At 46.6% G+C, this 14,746-nt stretch overlaps 1 protein-coding gene across 1 annotated transcript in view; it reads right to left on the bottom strand.

Annotated features, from left to right (window-relative positions):
• NFATC4 (nuclear factor of activated T cells 4) overlaps positions 1–7,129 on the bottom strand; it is a 28,327-nt gene extending 21,198 nt beyond the window's left edge. Inside the window, exon 1 of the mRNA XM_080977724.1 lies at positions 6,582–7,129. Within this exon, the coding sequence (XP_080833850.1) occupies positions 6,582–6,678 (97 nt within the window). The 5' untranslated portion in view covers positions 6,679–7,129. The remainder of the gene's footprint in view (positions 1–6,581) is intronic.
• Positions 7,130–14,746: the final 7,617 nt, after the last annotated feature.

The following is a 14,746-nucleotide window of genomic DNA, read 5'->3' as shown; positions in this document are numbered from 1 at the left end:
CTCGGGTTACATACGCTTCAGGTTACATATGCTTCAGGTTACACACTCCGCTAACCCAGAAATAGTACCTCAGGTTAAGAACTTTGCTTCAGGATAAGAACAGAAATCGGGCTCCGGCGGCGCAGCAGGAGGCCCCATTAGCTAAAGTCGTGCTTCAGGTTAAGAACAGTTTCAGGTTAAGAACGGAACTCCGGAATGAATTAAGTACTTAACCTGAGGTACCACTGTATTTAAAACATGTGGTTTCCCCCAAAAGATTCCTGGGAGCTGTAGCTCTCTAGAGAGGCAAACTACAGCTCCTAGGACTCTTTGAGGGATATCAAAGAGGATAAGTGTGGGTGTGACCAATAGAATTTGGAGACCTTGAAGGTAACAGAGGATAATCTAACGTGCAAGTGATTCTCTGTTCAGCTGTCCCAAGAGCAATAGGGAAAAAAACAAGCTAACAGGTTTACCATAAGTTTACCAAAAAGTGGCAGATTATACTTTTAGGCCAACAGACCACAGATGGGTAGTGATATGAGCACCTCTTTCTACTAGAAGAAGGGAACACAATTTGCTAAACTGCATGCAATCCCATGATTGTCTTACGCTCCAATGTGATGTCTTGTGAACCACCTTTTTTGAAAAAAACAAAAGCTTTCTAGCTTCTATGGCTCTGAAGAGGACCTCAATCTGCATGCTGTTTCATGAAGCGGTAAATGCATTTGGGTATATGTGCATGTTTCCATTTGAATAACACAGTTAAATTTTAAAGAGCCATGTGAGCAGCTCATTTCTATACCAATTGGTCATTGTAAGAGCCTTGTAACAGTAAGAATTTAGTGCCCGGGTACATGCATTTTCCTCTTCCCTCTCCTTCTCTTTTTCCTTTCATGCTGTGCCTTTTTTTTAGATTGTAAGGATTAGTTATTTTTATTGGGAGTTTCCCCCGGTATAAATGATCTGAATGAATTGAGAACCCCCTAGTGAAGCCATGAGCCAACAGATGGCTGATCAGAACATCTAGCAGTAAGAGAGCAGTGAGGGTCATAGGTCAGTGGCAGAGAATCTGTTTTGCTTGCAAAAGGTCTCGGGTTGAATCTCCAGATACAGGTGGAAACACCCCCAGTATTAAACACTGGAGAGCTGCTGCTGCCAGTCAGTGTAGGGCGGACCAAGGCTTTGACTCAATATAAACTAGCTTACTGAGTTGCTATCTTTCTACCTTCCTCCTCCCCACAGCTAGCAATAGCTGAATTCATTACACCAAATATGCAACCCGATTGTCAAATTAATCCAAGAGAGGGCCTGAGCAATAAAGGGGAACCACCACCACCAACAGCAGCAAAAAGGGAGGTTTTTCAGCAACAAAGAATCCTGGAAGGAGGCGTGCTTTCCTTTCGCCTATGGCATCCTGCATACGTCAAGAGAGAGAGAGAAAGCAAAGAACCCAAACCCCATGGGATGGATATTAAATATAGCTGGCTGGGGTGGGGGGGAGGGACGACTACCCACAAGTCAAATAAAGGAAGAGGTATCCTCTTTTTTTCCCCCTAGAAAAAACAAAATACATACACACAGCAAATATTTGGATAAAGATATAAAGAGGAGAAAAAGAAAGAAAGATGAAAGCTGATTTCTTCTTCTCTGCCCTGCAACCCTTTCTCGACTGACAGCTGCTTCTAATTTAAAGTTTCTCTCTTTCTGGTCACACCCACATCCTGGGAATTGCAGTTTGCTAAGGGTGCTGGGAATTGTAGTTTCGAGAACCAGTGATTGCATAGCGGTTAAGACTAGTACCTGGAGGGCCAGCGTTGAAAACCCTGCTCAGCCTCATCTGAATGTAACAAATAAACAAACAAACAAGGCACCTTTAACAAATTACACTTCCCAGTTTCCTCCATGACTCTTAAAGTGGGGCAAAAGTGATTTAAAGAGATTGCGTGGCTGTGACCTCTCCACTCCCGCTACTGCTTTCCGTCATCTTCTCTCTCGGTAGGGAGTGGATCACAGCACATAAATGGATCACACCTCAACTCTCTATCCAACCCAGTCTTGTCACATTACGCCAGCTGTTGCCAACCTGGTGCCTTCTAGATGTTCTGAACTGCAAAAATGGAGCTGATGGGAGCTGCAGGCTGGTGGAAGACTGCACTACACAACCCACCCCCAGCACCCTGTTTCGCTCCACCTTCTGCCAATATTCAGCGGGAATGAGCAGCAACTGTTTCCTGCCTGGGTGTTGCGGCTGGAAGATGTTGTGCGGTACTCGCAGGGCAAAGCATGTGTGGTTGTGTGGGAGAGAATTAAGGGAAATTGGCAAAACCGGAAGGCAGGGCAAGAATGAAGGTGGTAGGTCAAGAACACAAGGTAAAGGTAAAGGACCCCTGACCATTAGGTCCAGTCGTGACCGACTCTGGGGTTGCGGCGCTCATCTCGCTTTATTGGCCGAGGGAGCCGGCGTACAGCTTCCGGGTCATGTGACCAGCATGACTAAGCCGCTTCTGGCGAACCAGAGCAGCGCACGGAAACACCGTTTACCTTCCTGCCGGAGCGGTACCTATTTATCTACTTGCACTTTGACGTGCTTTCGAACTGCTAGGTGGGCAGGAGCAGGGACCCAGCAACGGGAGCTCACGCCGTCACGGGGATTCGAACCACCGACCTTCTGATTGGCAAGTCCTAGACTCTGTGGTTTAACCCACAGCGCCACCCGTGTTCCTAGTCAAGAACACAAACACACACACAAATAGACTGGCAGCCTTGTATCTGGGAAGGCAAAAGGCAAACAAAAGTGCTGCATTGTAACTAAATAGAACCTGCAGGTTCAGAGGCACTCTATCCCAATGTTCTGCCTCCACCAATGGAACTTCCCATAGGTGTCTGGTTGGCAGCTGCTGAGAACTGGGCACTGGGCTTGGTGGGCCTTTGGTGCTGGCTGGGGTTGATGGGAGTTGTAATCCAAAACATGAGTTTTGCAAAGGCAATACTGCTCTCGTTGGGTCGTAAAGGAAGGTTGCAACCCACCAGGTCAGATTGCATCCTTTATTTTTTGCATCGCCATTTTGCGACTTAAATAAAAACCCCATGAACAGAGGCAGTATATCTTTGAATGCCATGTGCCTAGGATTTTTTAAAACAACAACAAGGTGAGTTGCTGTGCTTGGGAGCTTTCCAGAGGCACCAGGCTGTCCTCTGTTGGAAGCAGGATATTCTGGGCTAAGACAGGCTTTGGTTTGCTCTGCAGCGAAAGCCCCAAAGTGTGGGGTGGCTCCCATCTTGCCGCCAGGAGTCACCCTCCCAGCTTGTACCCTCCTTAGGTTGAGGGGCAGGTGGAGGAAGAAAGCCAAAGGCTTGCCTCCCTTTTTGAAACAAAAGCTTCTGAAAAAGTTTTTGGTGGGGTGGGGGGGAGGTGGGCTTAGAAAGTTCCCCCTGAACTTGGCCTACTCTTCTCAGGGCCTCCACCCTGTTTTGTGGGCCAGAGACAAGGATCCAGTTGGATGGAGGAGAAAAGGGGGGAGAAAGAGAAAATAAGAGAGACTGTCAGGGAGGGGCCGCCATCTGAACCCAATTAAAGGGCCATTTCCCAAAGCCCCAGGCTCCACTGGCAGGGACCCCCGTTGCCAAGGAAACGGGGCGCAGGCCAAAAGACGAAAAGGAAAATTGCACTGTTGCAGGGAGCTAGTTGAAACCGTATGCGGGAGGCTTGAAGTGTGTCTGCCCCCCCTTCTTTCCCCACTTGCCGCCATCTCAAAAGCCACCCCCCCCAACAACCCCAGCTCCCCTACACCCGGGATTTGAAGGCCTTGGATGGGAGCCAGTGTGGAGGGGCTGGATTCTGTGGGATCCCGAGGCCCTCTCAGACCCCATCTGGATTTCATTTGAACCAGACGCCGCCTGCCCAGAGACAGTTTGACCTTTCTCTCTGGAAAAAAAACACCCCAGTTTCCTACCTCCGCCTCGGAGGCTGGCTCATACAGGGGGCTGCCAACTTCCTCCTCACAGCAGCGCCCTCAGCCAGGGTGTGGATATATTTTGGGGCAGCCAGCCCGCTTTCAGCTGAACCCCTTCCAGAAGCACCCCCACAAGTTGAGGGGGTTACAGGGCCAAGAATGTCCCCTATACCAGCTTCCGAGACAGATATTGGGGGGGGGGGATGGAAGTTGCAAACTTCTTCTAAGAAAATAAAAGAAGGGGGAAGGATTTCCACCCACCATCCCCACCCCCACCTCCCATTCTCATTTTTCAAATATGCGTGTGGAAATGCATGTCACGCAACCCACATTTTTCCATTTCAGGATTCAAAGCCTGGATTTGCAAATGTGATATTTTGAGTTTTGAATTCTTCCTTCTGACGTGACCACTTCAAGCATCTGAGAAAAAGGGTTTTGGCCGACAAAAGCTCATGGCCCAATAAATTGGTTAAAGGTGCCGCTATGCTCCGGGATTACCCTACGCTGCGACAACAAGCTAACAGAAATTAAATTATTCTGGGGTGAATGTTCATCCTGGGGGGATTGGGGTTTAAGTTTGGTTTTGACAGGGGTGTGTCTGTGCGCATGAGACAGGTTTCAGACATCGAAAGGGGGGGGGGAAACTTGGGGAAATACCAAAATTTCTCTTAATTCACAATGAAAATTGAAGAAATGTTTGCAACTATGGTGCTAGCCCCTAAGAACACATTGGTTCCAACATGTCCTACTGCAAGTGGTTAAGCATCCAGATGACTTAACTGGAGATAAAGCAGTCACTAACTATACAGTGAACAAACACCTGTTTACAGCCTCTCTTGTGTGTGGGCACATATGAATTACCACTAGGATGCTATTATTATGCCATTTTGAACGTGCAGAAGCCTACTTTTCAAACTGATGGAGGGTTTGGCAGAAGAAAGGAATTATAGTTTTGTTTCATTCTTCTTGGGCATTTTGCACCACCTGTGACTAGATACCCTCTGCGAGATATATATTTCTGCCTGCAATTATTACCAAGCTAGTTTAAGCCCCACTTTGGGAGAGGAGGCAAAGCCTGTTCTCGCAAACTAGGTGGAAAAGAGTACCAGAGGGACTTAACATAGGAGTAGGGGTGTTAGGCCTAGGGGCCAAATGTGGCCCTCAAAGTTCCTCTACCTGGCCCTCACGATTCTCCCCAGGCCACATTCCTGACTTGCCCTGCTTCAGACCCTCCTTGAGAGTTTTTGCCCTGTTAGAACATGTCCATGAACTCTGATAAATACCACTTGCTTTTCTGGATGTAGCGCAGAGAGAGAAAGAGAGATGTGTGTACGCTTGCAGAAACTAGCCTACTGTATAATGAAAAAATTTGCATTCATTGCTCCACCCACTTTTGCCTCTGCCCCCGCCCATGACTTGCCTATGGCTTGGGGAAAGTTGTCCCAAAGGGAAGGAGACCCCCAGGTTCACCACCACTGACTTAACTGCAGCTAATGTAGAGGAGCTCAGTGGTACTTACAGCAACCCTATAAGGTAGGCAACCATTTCACGCACTGTGGCCAAGGCTAGGAAATCCTAGGTCACATTGGGCCAGGTGTGGGGACCCTGTGACCCTCAGTGTTTCCCAAACTTGGGCCTCCAGCTGTTATTGGACTGCAATTCCCACCATCTCTGACCACTGGTCCTGCTAGTTAAGGATGATGGGAGTTGTAGTGCGAAAACAGCTGGAGACCCAAGTTCTGCTCTAGATATGGCTGGACTCAAGCTACCATCAGCCATTGCAAGGCCAATGGTCTGAGCTGCAGTCCACTTCAAATTGGTCTTTTGACACTTAGGATGCAGATCTTTAGGACTCGTGCTAGTTTTCTGGTTGTAAATTTTATCAGCTGTTTTTAAAATTTAAAATAGGGACCCTAGGGTGGACAGAGGGTAAAAAATAAATTTGAAAAACACCAATAATCATCCAGTAACATCATGTGGGCCACGCAGCCTCCATCATTGTTTCAGATTATCCAATGTGTTCACAGCTAAACCACAATTTGAACCAAAGATTTTCCAGCTCACAGTTTCCACACATAGCAGCACACGCATTAACTCTTTTTGATCAATACGATTTTCTGTATTATTATAATAAAAGGGTTAACCAGTTATTGGTCCCAAAAACTCAGAAGCTCAACCCCCCCCCCCAAAAAAACCCCACATTCTATGCAGAGTTCAGTGCAACCTGAAAGTTTTCAGATTCCAAAATTTTCACAGAAGCATGATTGGGGCGTGTGTGAAACTCGAGACCGATTTCTTCTCTCATTCACTCACGCACTTTCCTCACCAGCATGGGCAGAAACGCAACACCCATCTTTAAAATGATTGCAAATAGTATTAACCATTTGCGTGGGCCGCGTGTTTTAGGGATTCGATTACTCACTCTCGGAGCAAAAAAACACACAGACTCTTCCTGCAGGGAGATGGGAACATTCGTGCCATCTCCCTCCCCAGTTGTCCTAAAAAGGAAAGGGAGGGGGGACTTTTTCCAGCTACACCAGACACACGCACAAAAAACCCCTTGATTCTTCCCCCCGCCCCATATATTCTCACACCTCCCTCCTTGTAACCAACCATCACAATCCCCCATAACAACCCGCATCTCACCTTCCAAGGGGACCCCCATTCCTGGATGCTCCTTTTCTTCTTCCCCAAAAATCAGCTTGAATTCTAAGTCCTCGTCTTCGCAGTTCGCTGCGCCCATTTTTTCCAGGGGGTGGGGGAGAATCGGTGGATGCAGCCTAATAGGGTTGCAAGCCCCTTCCTTCTCCCCCCACCCCTCAAAAAAATGGGGGGGCTGGATGGAGGAGGTTTTGGTTCGATTCACCTCTGCTCTCCCACTTTTAACGCAATACCTCTTTCCGCGCCTTCTCCCCCTTTAATATTTTTTTAACAAAAAAATAAAGAAAAACTTTCCCCAAACAAACTTTTCCCTCTCCTCCAGCTGCCCCCCTCCCACTCCCTTCCTCACTGCTGATTGGCTCTTCGGAAAACACAAACCATGCCCCCATATGTCACTTTAAGCCACGCCCACCAAGAAGGGGAGAGGGAAGGGGGGGAGAGAACCCGAACTGGGCTGTTCTATAATCCCCCATCTCACGCTCCCCGAGAAAATGAAAAAGGAACCACCTCCTCCACCCCCTTTCTTGTCCTTCCAGATGGACCAGCCTACCTGGAGCCCATTGGAAGGCAGCCCAAGCAGGGCCCGCCCTCCTTAGGCTGCTTATTATGCACGGGTTGGACACACCCAGACAGGCTGTTAAAGGCAGAGGGACGCGTTGCGCTTGCTGAGAGCTACGCTGCGATTATTCTGATTATAGCGTGTGCGGTGTGCGCGAAGCCAGTTTTTTTTCAACCATGCAGGGAGCTGGTGACAGAGCCTATATGAGCACACGAAAGAATGGTGCAGCTGCCTATATGCAGCTCCGGATATTTTGCACTCCAAAACTCAACATTTGGAACATAACGTGGATTTCAACCCACCCCACTTCCCAACCCGGAAAGCTGCGTGTTTGGTGCTTGCCAAACATGAACGTCAGAACAAGTCGACACGCATTTAAAGCACGGAGAATCCTGGGAGCTGCAGTTCCTCCTCACTGAACTACCCTTAAAAAGCTGCAGCTTTCGGGGTTATTTGGAAGTCATGCGTTTTCAATGGGCATTGAGTCTGCTTGAAACACATTCTTGTGGGGATCTGTTCTTGACAATGTTGAAACTACCTCTTTAAAATGGTTTATTTTGGGTTTCGTCCTCCATTCCTTTAAGGAACACAGGACAGTGCAATATGATTGCTCCCGGGCCCCCATTTTATTATCATGACAACTCGGTAAGATTAGGAGGCCCAAGGTCACCCATTGAGATTTGACACTGAGCAGGTGATTTGAGCCAGGCCAGGTCCTGGTCCAACCTGTTCTAACCCAGTTTCTGCCATCCTGGTTCCCTCCAGCTATTTTGGATTACTGTGGTTGTGCTGGCTGAGGCTGGTGGGAGTTGCATCCAAAACATCCGGAAGGTAGTATTCTGGTGAAGGCTTCTTTTCCTCCAACACTACACTTAGAATCTAAGCTCACCCCATTATCTTAAATGCCTGGAGATGGGATATGGGACTCTGTGTGCTCAGAGGCACTGCCACTTCCTGTACTAGGATTACCAATTTACTAGGGGAAGAATACGGGTCTGGCTGGGTTTTATATTTAATCTGTTGCCTTAGGAGCAGTCGTTGCAAAAGCCGTTTATTTGAAGTCAGCTTATATGTAGTGCTTTGTCCCGGATATAAAATTCTAGGGGCCTCCCTCAGATACTGGCCTTGTCCCCCAAACCCATATGGATCTACCTCTGGCTGTGCCTGGGTTTGATGTTAGAAGAAGAGTGGCACTGTGGGTTAAACCACAGAGCCTAGGACTTGCTGATCAGAAGGTCAGCGGTTCGAATCCCCGTGACGGAGTGAGCTCCCGTTGCTCGGTCCCAGCTCCTGCCAACCTAGCAGTTCGAAAGCACGTCAAAGTGCAAGTAGATAAATACGTACCGTTCCGGTGGGAAGGTAAACGGCGTTTCTGTGCGCTGCTCTGGTTCGCAAGAAGCGGCTTAGTCATGCTGGCCACATGACCCGGAAGCTGTACGCCGGCTCCCTTGGCCAATAAAGCGAGATGAGCGCCGCAACCCCAGAGTCGGTCACGACTGGACCTAATGGTCAGGGGTCCCTTTACCTTTAAACACTAAGACCCTGCTCAAACTGAAATCTGGCAGGTATGCACAGCTCAGCCTTATTATTATTTGTGCAGAATACAATGGAACAGGTCTCTGCCTCAAGGAGACTGCAGTCTAAAGTTTTGTAGCAAAGAAACTACGAAGGAAGGAGGAAGGAAGTGGAAGCTGGGATAAACCGGGGGGGGGGGGGGAGAGAGAGAGAGAGAGAGAGACAAGGACCAGAATAGACCATTACAAGGATGGGGAGTTTGTGACTTCCCCACATGTTATTGGATTCCAGCTCTGGAGTGGTGAGAGATGCTCAGCTTGTAATATAGGCGTTATATACAAATGTGCAGGCAGAGCATACTGGAAGCAAGAGACACCTATAGCAGGCAGCAATATTGCTGATCCTGAATATGATTCCCGCCCCTCAAGAGCAACAGTTTGTACCACCACAATCCTGCTACCAATGCATCAAGTCCAGCTTGACTCAGAACTCTCTCTCTCTCTCCTCTTCAGACTTGGTATAATAAAATATTTCACTGCCCCTCCCACTAGCTCTGATTAGTGCCACATTCCAAAGGCAGGGGAGCAAGAGTTCCAGGTCACTAACAAAGGCATCCCTAGTCATTAAGGATCACTGGCATTCTTTTGTCACTTCCCTGACTAACCCATTGTCTGTTGGGTGAAACCAAGGTAAGGATCCATCTGTACAAGGCAACTGAACTCATAGACATTCCTATGGCTGAGTATGGATTTGAGCCCTGGTATCCCAACTTCTCCTTTTAAAAAAATAAAAAATTAGACAATTTCATCAAAACAAATTATCAGTCCAAATAATCCATTACATTAATTTCCCCCCTTTTTATTCCCCCCTTCCCTCCCCCCCCCACCAAGGACTTCCCTCAGCTCCCCTCTCTGATTTGTTTGCACATATTATTCTCTACATGTTAAAAATTGCACATATCATTACCTTATCTGTCATATATTCTATTAATAAATTTGTGGATGTTTATTCAAAACCTGCCAAGGAGTCCAAATCATTTTCTTGTTTTTTAAAATAGTTTGTAAAAAGTTCCCAATCTTCCTTGAAGTCACGATTGTCGTCCTCACGTAGTTTATGTGTCAACTCCCAGCTTCTAGTCCAACACTAGACAACCTATAATTGTTAATGAATGTAATGTTTCTTGATGTTGTGAACTGCTTTGGGTATGGTTTTCCATAGGAAAGTGCCATACAAATAAATGGTGATAATTACCGTCCAGGTCCTGGACAACTAACTTGGCAGGGACAGAATCATAGAATTTTAGAGTTGGAAGGGACCCCAACGGTCATCTAGTCCAGCCCCCTGCAATGCAGGAATCTCAGCTAAAGCATCCATGGCAGATATCCAACTGCTGTTTATAAACCTTCAAGGAAGGTGAGTTCACCACCTCTCATGGGAGTCTGTTCCACTGCTGAACAGCTCTTACTGTCAGAAAGTTTTTCCGAATGTTTAGTCGGAATCTCCTTTCTTGCAACTCGAAACCATTGGTTCAAGTCCTCCAGAGCAGGAGAAAACAAGCTTGCTCCCTGCTCCCTGTGGCAGCCCTTAGTGCATTCTTTAACTGGCTGGGAATCTCTCTCTTGTCATTGGAATGTGACACTGATCAGAGCAAGTGGGATGGGCAAAAGCTGCTTTTCAAAAGTAGTTCTGGAGTTCATCATAGTGAGTTCCTCCCAATAAAACTCTGATCTTTGGCACAGACACCAAATGCAATCTTCATTGCTTCAGATTAGGACTTGATGATTTTGTCAGTTTTGGTTTCTCTCTTCCTTCTCATTCTTCCATTCTTAAATTTTCTTCTCTACATTTCTGCAGAAATTTACCAAACTGCAATTTTTAAAAACCCAATGAACACCTGCCAGTATTTTGGTACAAATTTCTCCTAATATGCACATTTTTGTATGCAGTTTAGATTGATATACACATTTTTGCAAAACCGTATGCTTTGGTATATTACTTTCACAAATGAATGCATTCTTATGCACACTTTCTCCTAATATATGTACTTTTTTGTACACAGTGTTTGGAGAACTGCGTTGCAAAATTCAGAGGGGCGGTGAATTTCAAAGGCCGCTTGCGTTTTGGTTCACATATTGGTTCGAGAAGTTCAAATTAGGTAGTTTCTCACTGAGATGCAAACAAAATTGAATGTGTACCCCATTCCAGATCGACAGGCCCCACTCTTGCAATCCCAACTGCCCCTCTTCCCCTAGAGCAAAACCCCATGAAGCCGCCTACATCTTCTACCCAGGCAAGCCAGCTCCCCAGGTTCCCCATCAGTCCACACTCCAAGGGGTTAACATTCTTTCGTTTCCCATTTCCATGGCCCACGAGGGAGAGTGACGCATGTGGCCTTTGCAAAAACAGAGAGATGTCCCAGGCCAAAGCACGTGTCCTCCTTCTCTCCCCCCCCCCGCCCACTCTTTTCTTCTCCTTCCTTAACTTAATCAAAACCATGCCTCTGTTAGCGTGCAGAGTTAGGCCAAAGCGCAGCGCACAGGGCGGGACAAGTTTGAAATCTTTTCCTAGCTCCTGCTCCAAGCTGGACTTTGGAGGGGGGGCTTAGAACTTCTCAGCATCGTCTCCAATGATGCTGTAACTCCTGTCTTTCTGGCCCTGCCAAATGAACCCCAGAAAGCTTTCACAGCCCCCACTGATTTTCAGTGTCAGTCCAACATCTGTCTGCCTACTCTATAAAAACTTTGCATTCCCAGCAGCCAGACATGGAAACTGTTTCTCAATGAGATCCCCCTGTCTCCTGTCTTCTTTCTTTCCTTCCTCCTCCTCCTCCTCCTCCTCCTTTTTCAAAGTTCTTTTAAACAAGCTAGGCAATCCCAGGGCTTCCACCACATATTTTTCTGATGGCTTGAATGGAAAGAAAGAATGTGAGAATGATCCCTTAAAGAGCAAAGATAGCTGTGTAGGTCCATTAAAAAAAAAAAGCTCCAAAATCCACAGTTAGGTAATACCCTTATTACTACGATTATTATGATTACCATGTGTATATCCCACCTTACCTTTCCTCCCTAGTGCTCAAGGTGGAAGGTGGAGCACAACACTTAGTTCTTCCTCTCTCTATGTTATTCTCACAACAACCCTCTATGGTAGGTTCAACTTGGGTCTCCAGCTGTTTTCGGACCACAGTTCCTGTCATCTCTGACCACTGGTCCTGCTAGTTATGGATGATGGGAGTTGCAGTTGAAAAACAGCTTGAGACCCAAGTTTGGGAAACTGTAGCTTAGAAACAGCAGCTGGCCCAAGGTCATCTAGTGAACTTCATGGCCAGGTAGAGATTTGAACCCTGGCCTCCTGCACTCCATGCTCCAACCACTACACCACATTGCCTCTTTATAGAATGGCTTTATCAGGACTGGCCAAAACACAGGGGATTTGACCACCAAAAATGATTCTTGTCCTACTTACATGGAGATGGACAGATCGACAGGGGAACTATTTAAAGGGATGGGCCCTGGGGAAGTTTTTAAAAAATAAAATAAAATAGGGAGTTACACCAATTTCGCTTTTAGAGGAATAGACAGTTCGTACTTTTCTTCCTGGCTCAATCAAAGTAAAAGGGAGACAAGAGTCAGGGTTCACAACGTGCCCTGCTTGGAGCTGAACAACGCTGTTTTTGTAAAGATAATCATTAAAAACAAACTCTGAAATCCAGAGTTTGTCAATACAAATGATTGTAGCAGTTCTCAGCAGCGTGATCACACAGCCCTGGTGATCTGTGACTGGGTTAAATTTGTGCAATGTAGCCCAATTAAGTTTGTTTTTAATTGTACATATTTTCCCCCAAAAAAATATTTCCCAGAAAAAGATGGGGTTTGTTAGAAGCTCACCAAAGATTCTTCCCCAGAAATGAACACAGCCTGGTGTCTTTTAGGGAATCAGACTAAGGGCTCACCTAGCTCAGTTTCAGCAGGAATGGGGAGCCTGTGGAACCACCAGCCCCAGTCAGCATGGTCAATGGTCCGGCTAAATTAAGAGCTTCAATCCAGCAGCTTCTGGAGGACTCCATCCATCTCTGGTCTACACAAACTGGCAATGCATATTCCATATATAGTCAAAGTTCCATAATACTTAAACCTATATCTCCCTTACCACCTTACATGGAGCTATGGTACCTCCTGTATCCTTTCATTCCAATATGGTCTGAACACGCTCTCTTTTTCTACAAACCTATCATCTGACTGGCAACCCTGTACAGTAGGCTAGTGGTCCAAATTAGATCTGGCTGAGCCCTCCTCTCCATCATCCATCTGTTCTAGCCTCCCTGCCTTCAGCAAGAGTGTTCAGCCAGATTTTAACTTGTTTCATTTATATCCTGCTTTTCTTCTCCAAGAAAAAGAGCTCAAGACAGTGTACAGTGTACCTTGGGTTAAGTACTTAATTTGTTCCGGAGGTCCATTCTTAACCTGAAACTGTTCTTAACCTGAAGCACCACTTTAGCTAATGTGGCCTCCCGCTGCCGCCACGCCGCTGGAGCACGATTTCTGTTCTCATCCTGAAGCAAAGTTCTTAACCTGAGGTACTATTTCTGGGTTAGCGGAGTCTGTAACCTGAAGCGTATGTAACCCGAGGTACCACTGTATATGTTCTGCCCCCCCCCCCCAATGTTATCCTCATAACAACCCTGTGAAATGGGTTAGTGGCTCAAGATAACCCAGTGGGAGCTTTAGGGCTGAGTGGGAATTTGAACTTGGCTCCCACCACCAGGCCTCACCCAGAGCTGTAGCTACTACCTCACACAGGCTTTCAGATACTTCTAGTAATCCTGCAAGCATGGTCATGCCCAGCAAGTGTTACTTAGAGGCACATAGTCACTGTGCCATGCCCTGAAAATATGAAACCATGATGTGCTAGGTAAAGGTAAAGGGACCCCTGACCATTAGGTCCAGTCATGACCAACTCTGGGGTTGCGGCGCTCATCTCACTTTATTGGCAAGGAAGCCGGCATACAGCTTCTGGGTCATGTGGCCAGCATGACTAAGCCGCTTCTGGCGAACCAGAGCAGCGCACAGAAATGCCGCTTACCTTCCCGCTGGAGCGGTACCTATTTATCTACTTGCACTTTGATGTGCTTTCGAACTGCTAGGTTGGCAGGAGCAGGGGCCAAGAAACGGGAGCTCACCCCGTCACGGGGATTCGAACCTCCGACCTTCTGATCGGCAAGTCCTAGGCTCTGTGGTCTAACCCACAGCGCCACCCGCGTCCCTTTATGATGTGCTAGAATAGAGTTAATTCTGAGTAGGGTGTTCTAAGGAACTTTTCATTTTAGAAATTGGGACAGAAGAAGAAAGGGGAAAGGTGGGCAGGAGGGAGGGGGGTACTGAAGAAAACAAGGCACCCCCCGCCTCTGAATATTGACCTGCACACTTGCTGCCTCCTGATGGAAGGAATAGTTTCTATTTCTGTATAAAACAGCATCAAACGCACACGCTTAAGCGAAGGAGTGGCTAAGCAAGGTTGAAGAAACAAAAGAGAATTTATCTGCTGGAACTCCAAATTGCTGTTTTCAATTAGAACCGGGTGAGCAGTTAGCCTTAGCACCAGCCTGGAAACTACAGGTGAAATACAGTGAAATTTTCTGGCTTTCCAGATTCCTTAACCTTTCCTGCCCTCTAGTGAAAATTGAGGCGCATAGCTACTCACACAAAGTTACATATTCTAAGTAGTTTTGGACTTCAGCTCCCATCATCGCTGGCTTTTGGTCCTGTTGGCTGGGAAGAAGAAATCAGTGAGTGCAACAGTGGAACAAAAGCAACAAATCTCCTTTTTATAAATGTAAGCTTTTTATATACATATAAAAATTAAAGCTTGAAAAACAAAGAAAAAACAGTATCTGGTATCTGAAGAAGTGTGCATGCACACGAAAGCTTATACCAAGAACAAACTTAGTTGGTCTCTAAGGTGCTAGTGGACAATTTTTTTATTTTTTCCAACTGCGTCAGACCAACACGGCTACCTAACTAAAAATAGTTAGCATCAAGTATCAAGCATTTTAAAACAGAAAACTGAGAGAAAATAAAGG

This window comes from Podarcis pityusensis (assembly GCF_964106645.2).
Source record: "Podarcis pityusensis genome assembly, chromosome: 13".
In the NCBI taxonomy this organism is placed as follows: Eukaryota; Metazoa; Chordata; class Lepidosauria; order Squamata; family Lacertidae; genus Podarcis; species Podarcis pityusensis.
Note: the sequence above shows the minus strand (reverse complement) of the source record. Positions and strands in the feature narration are given on the sequence as shown.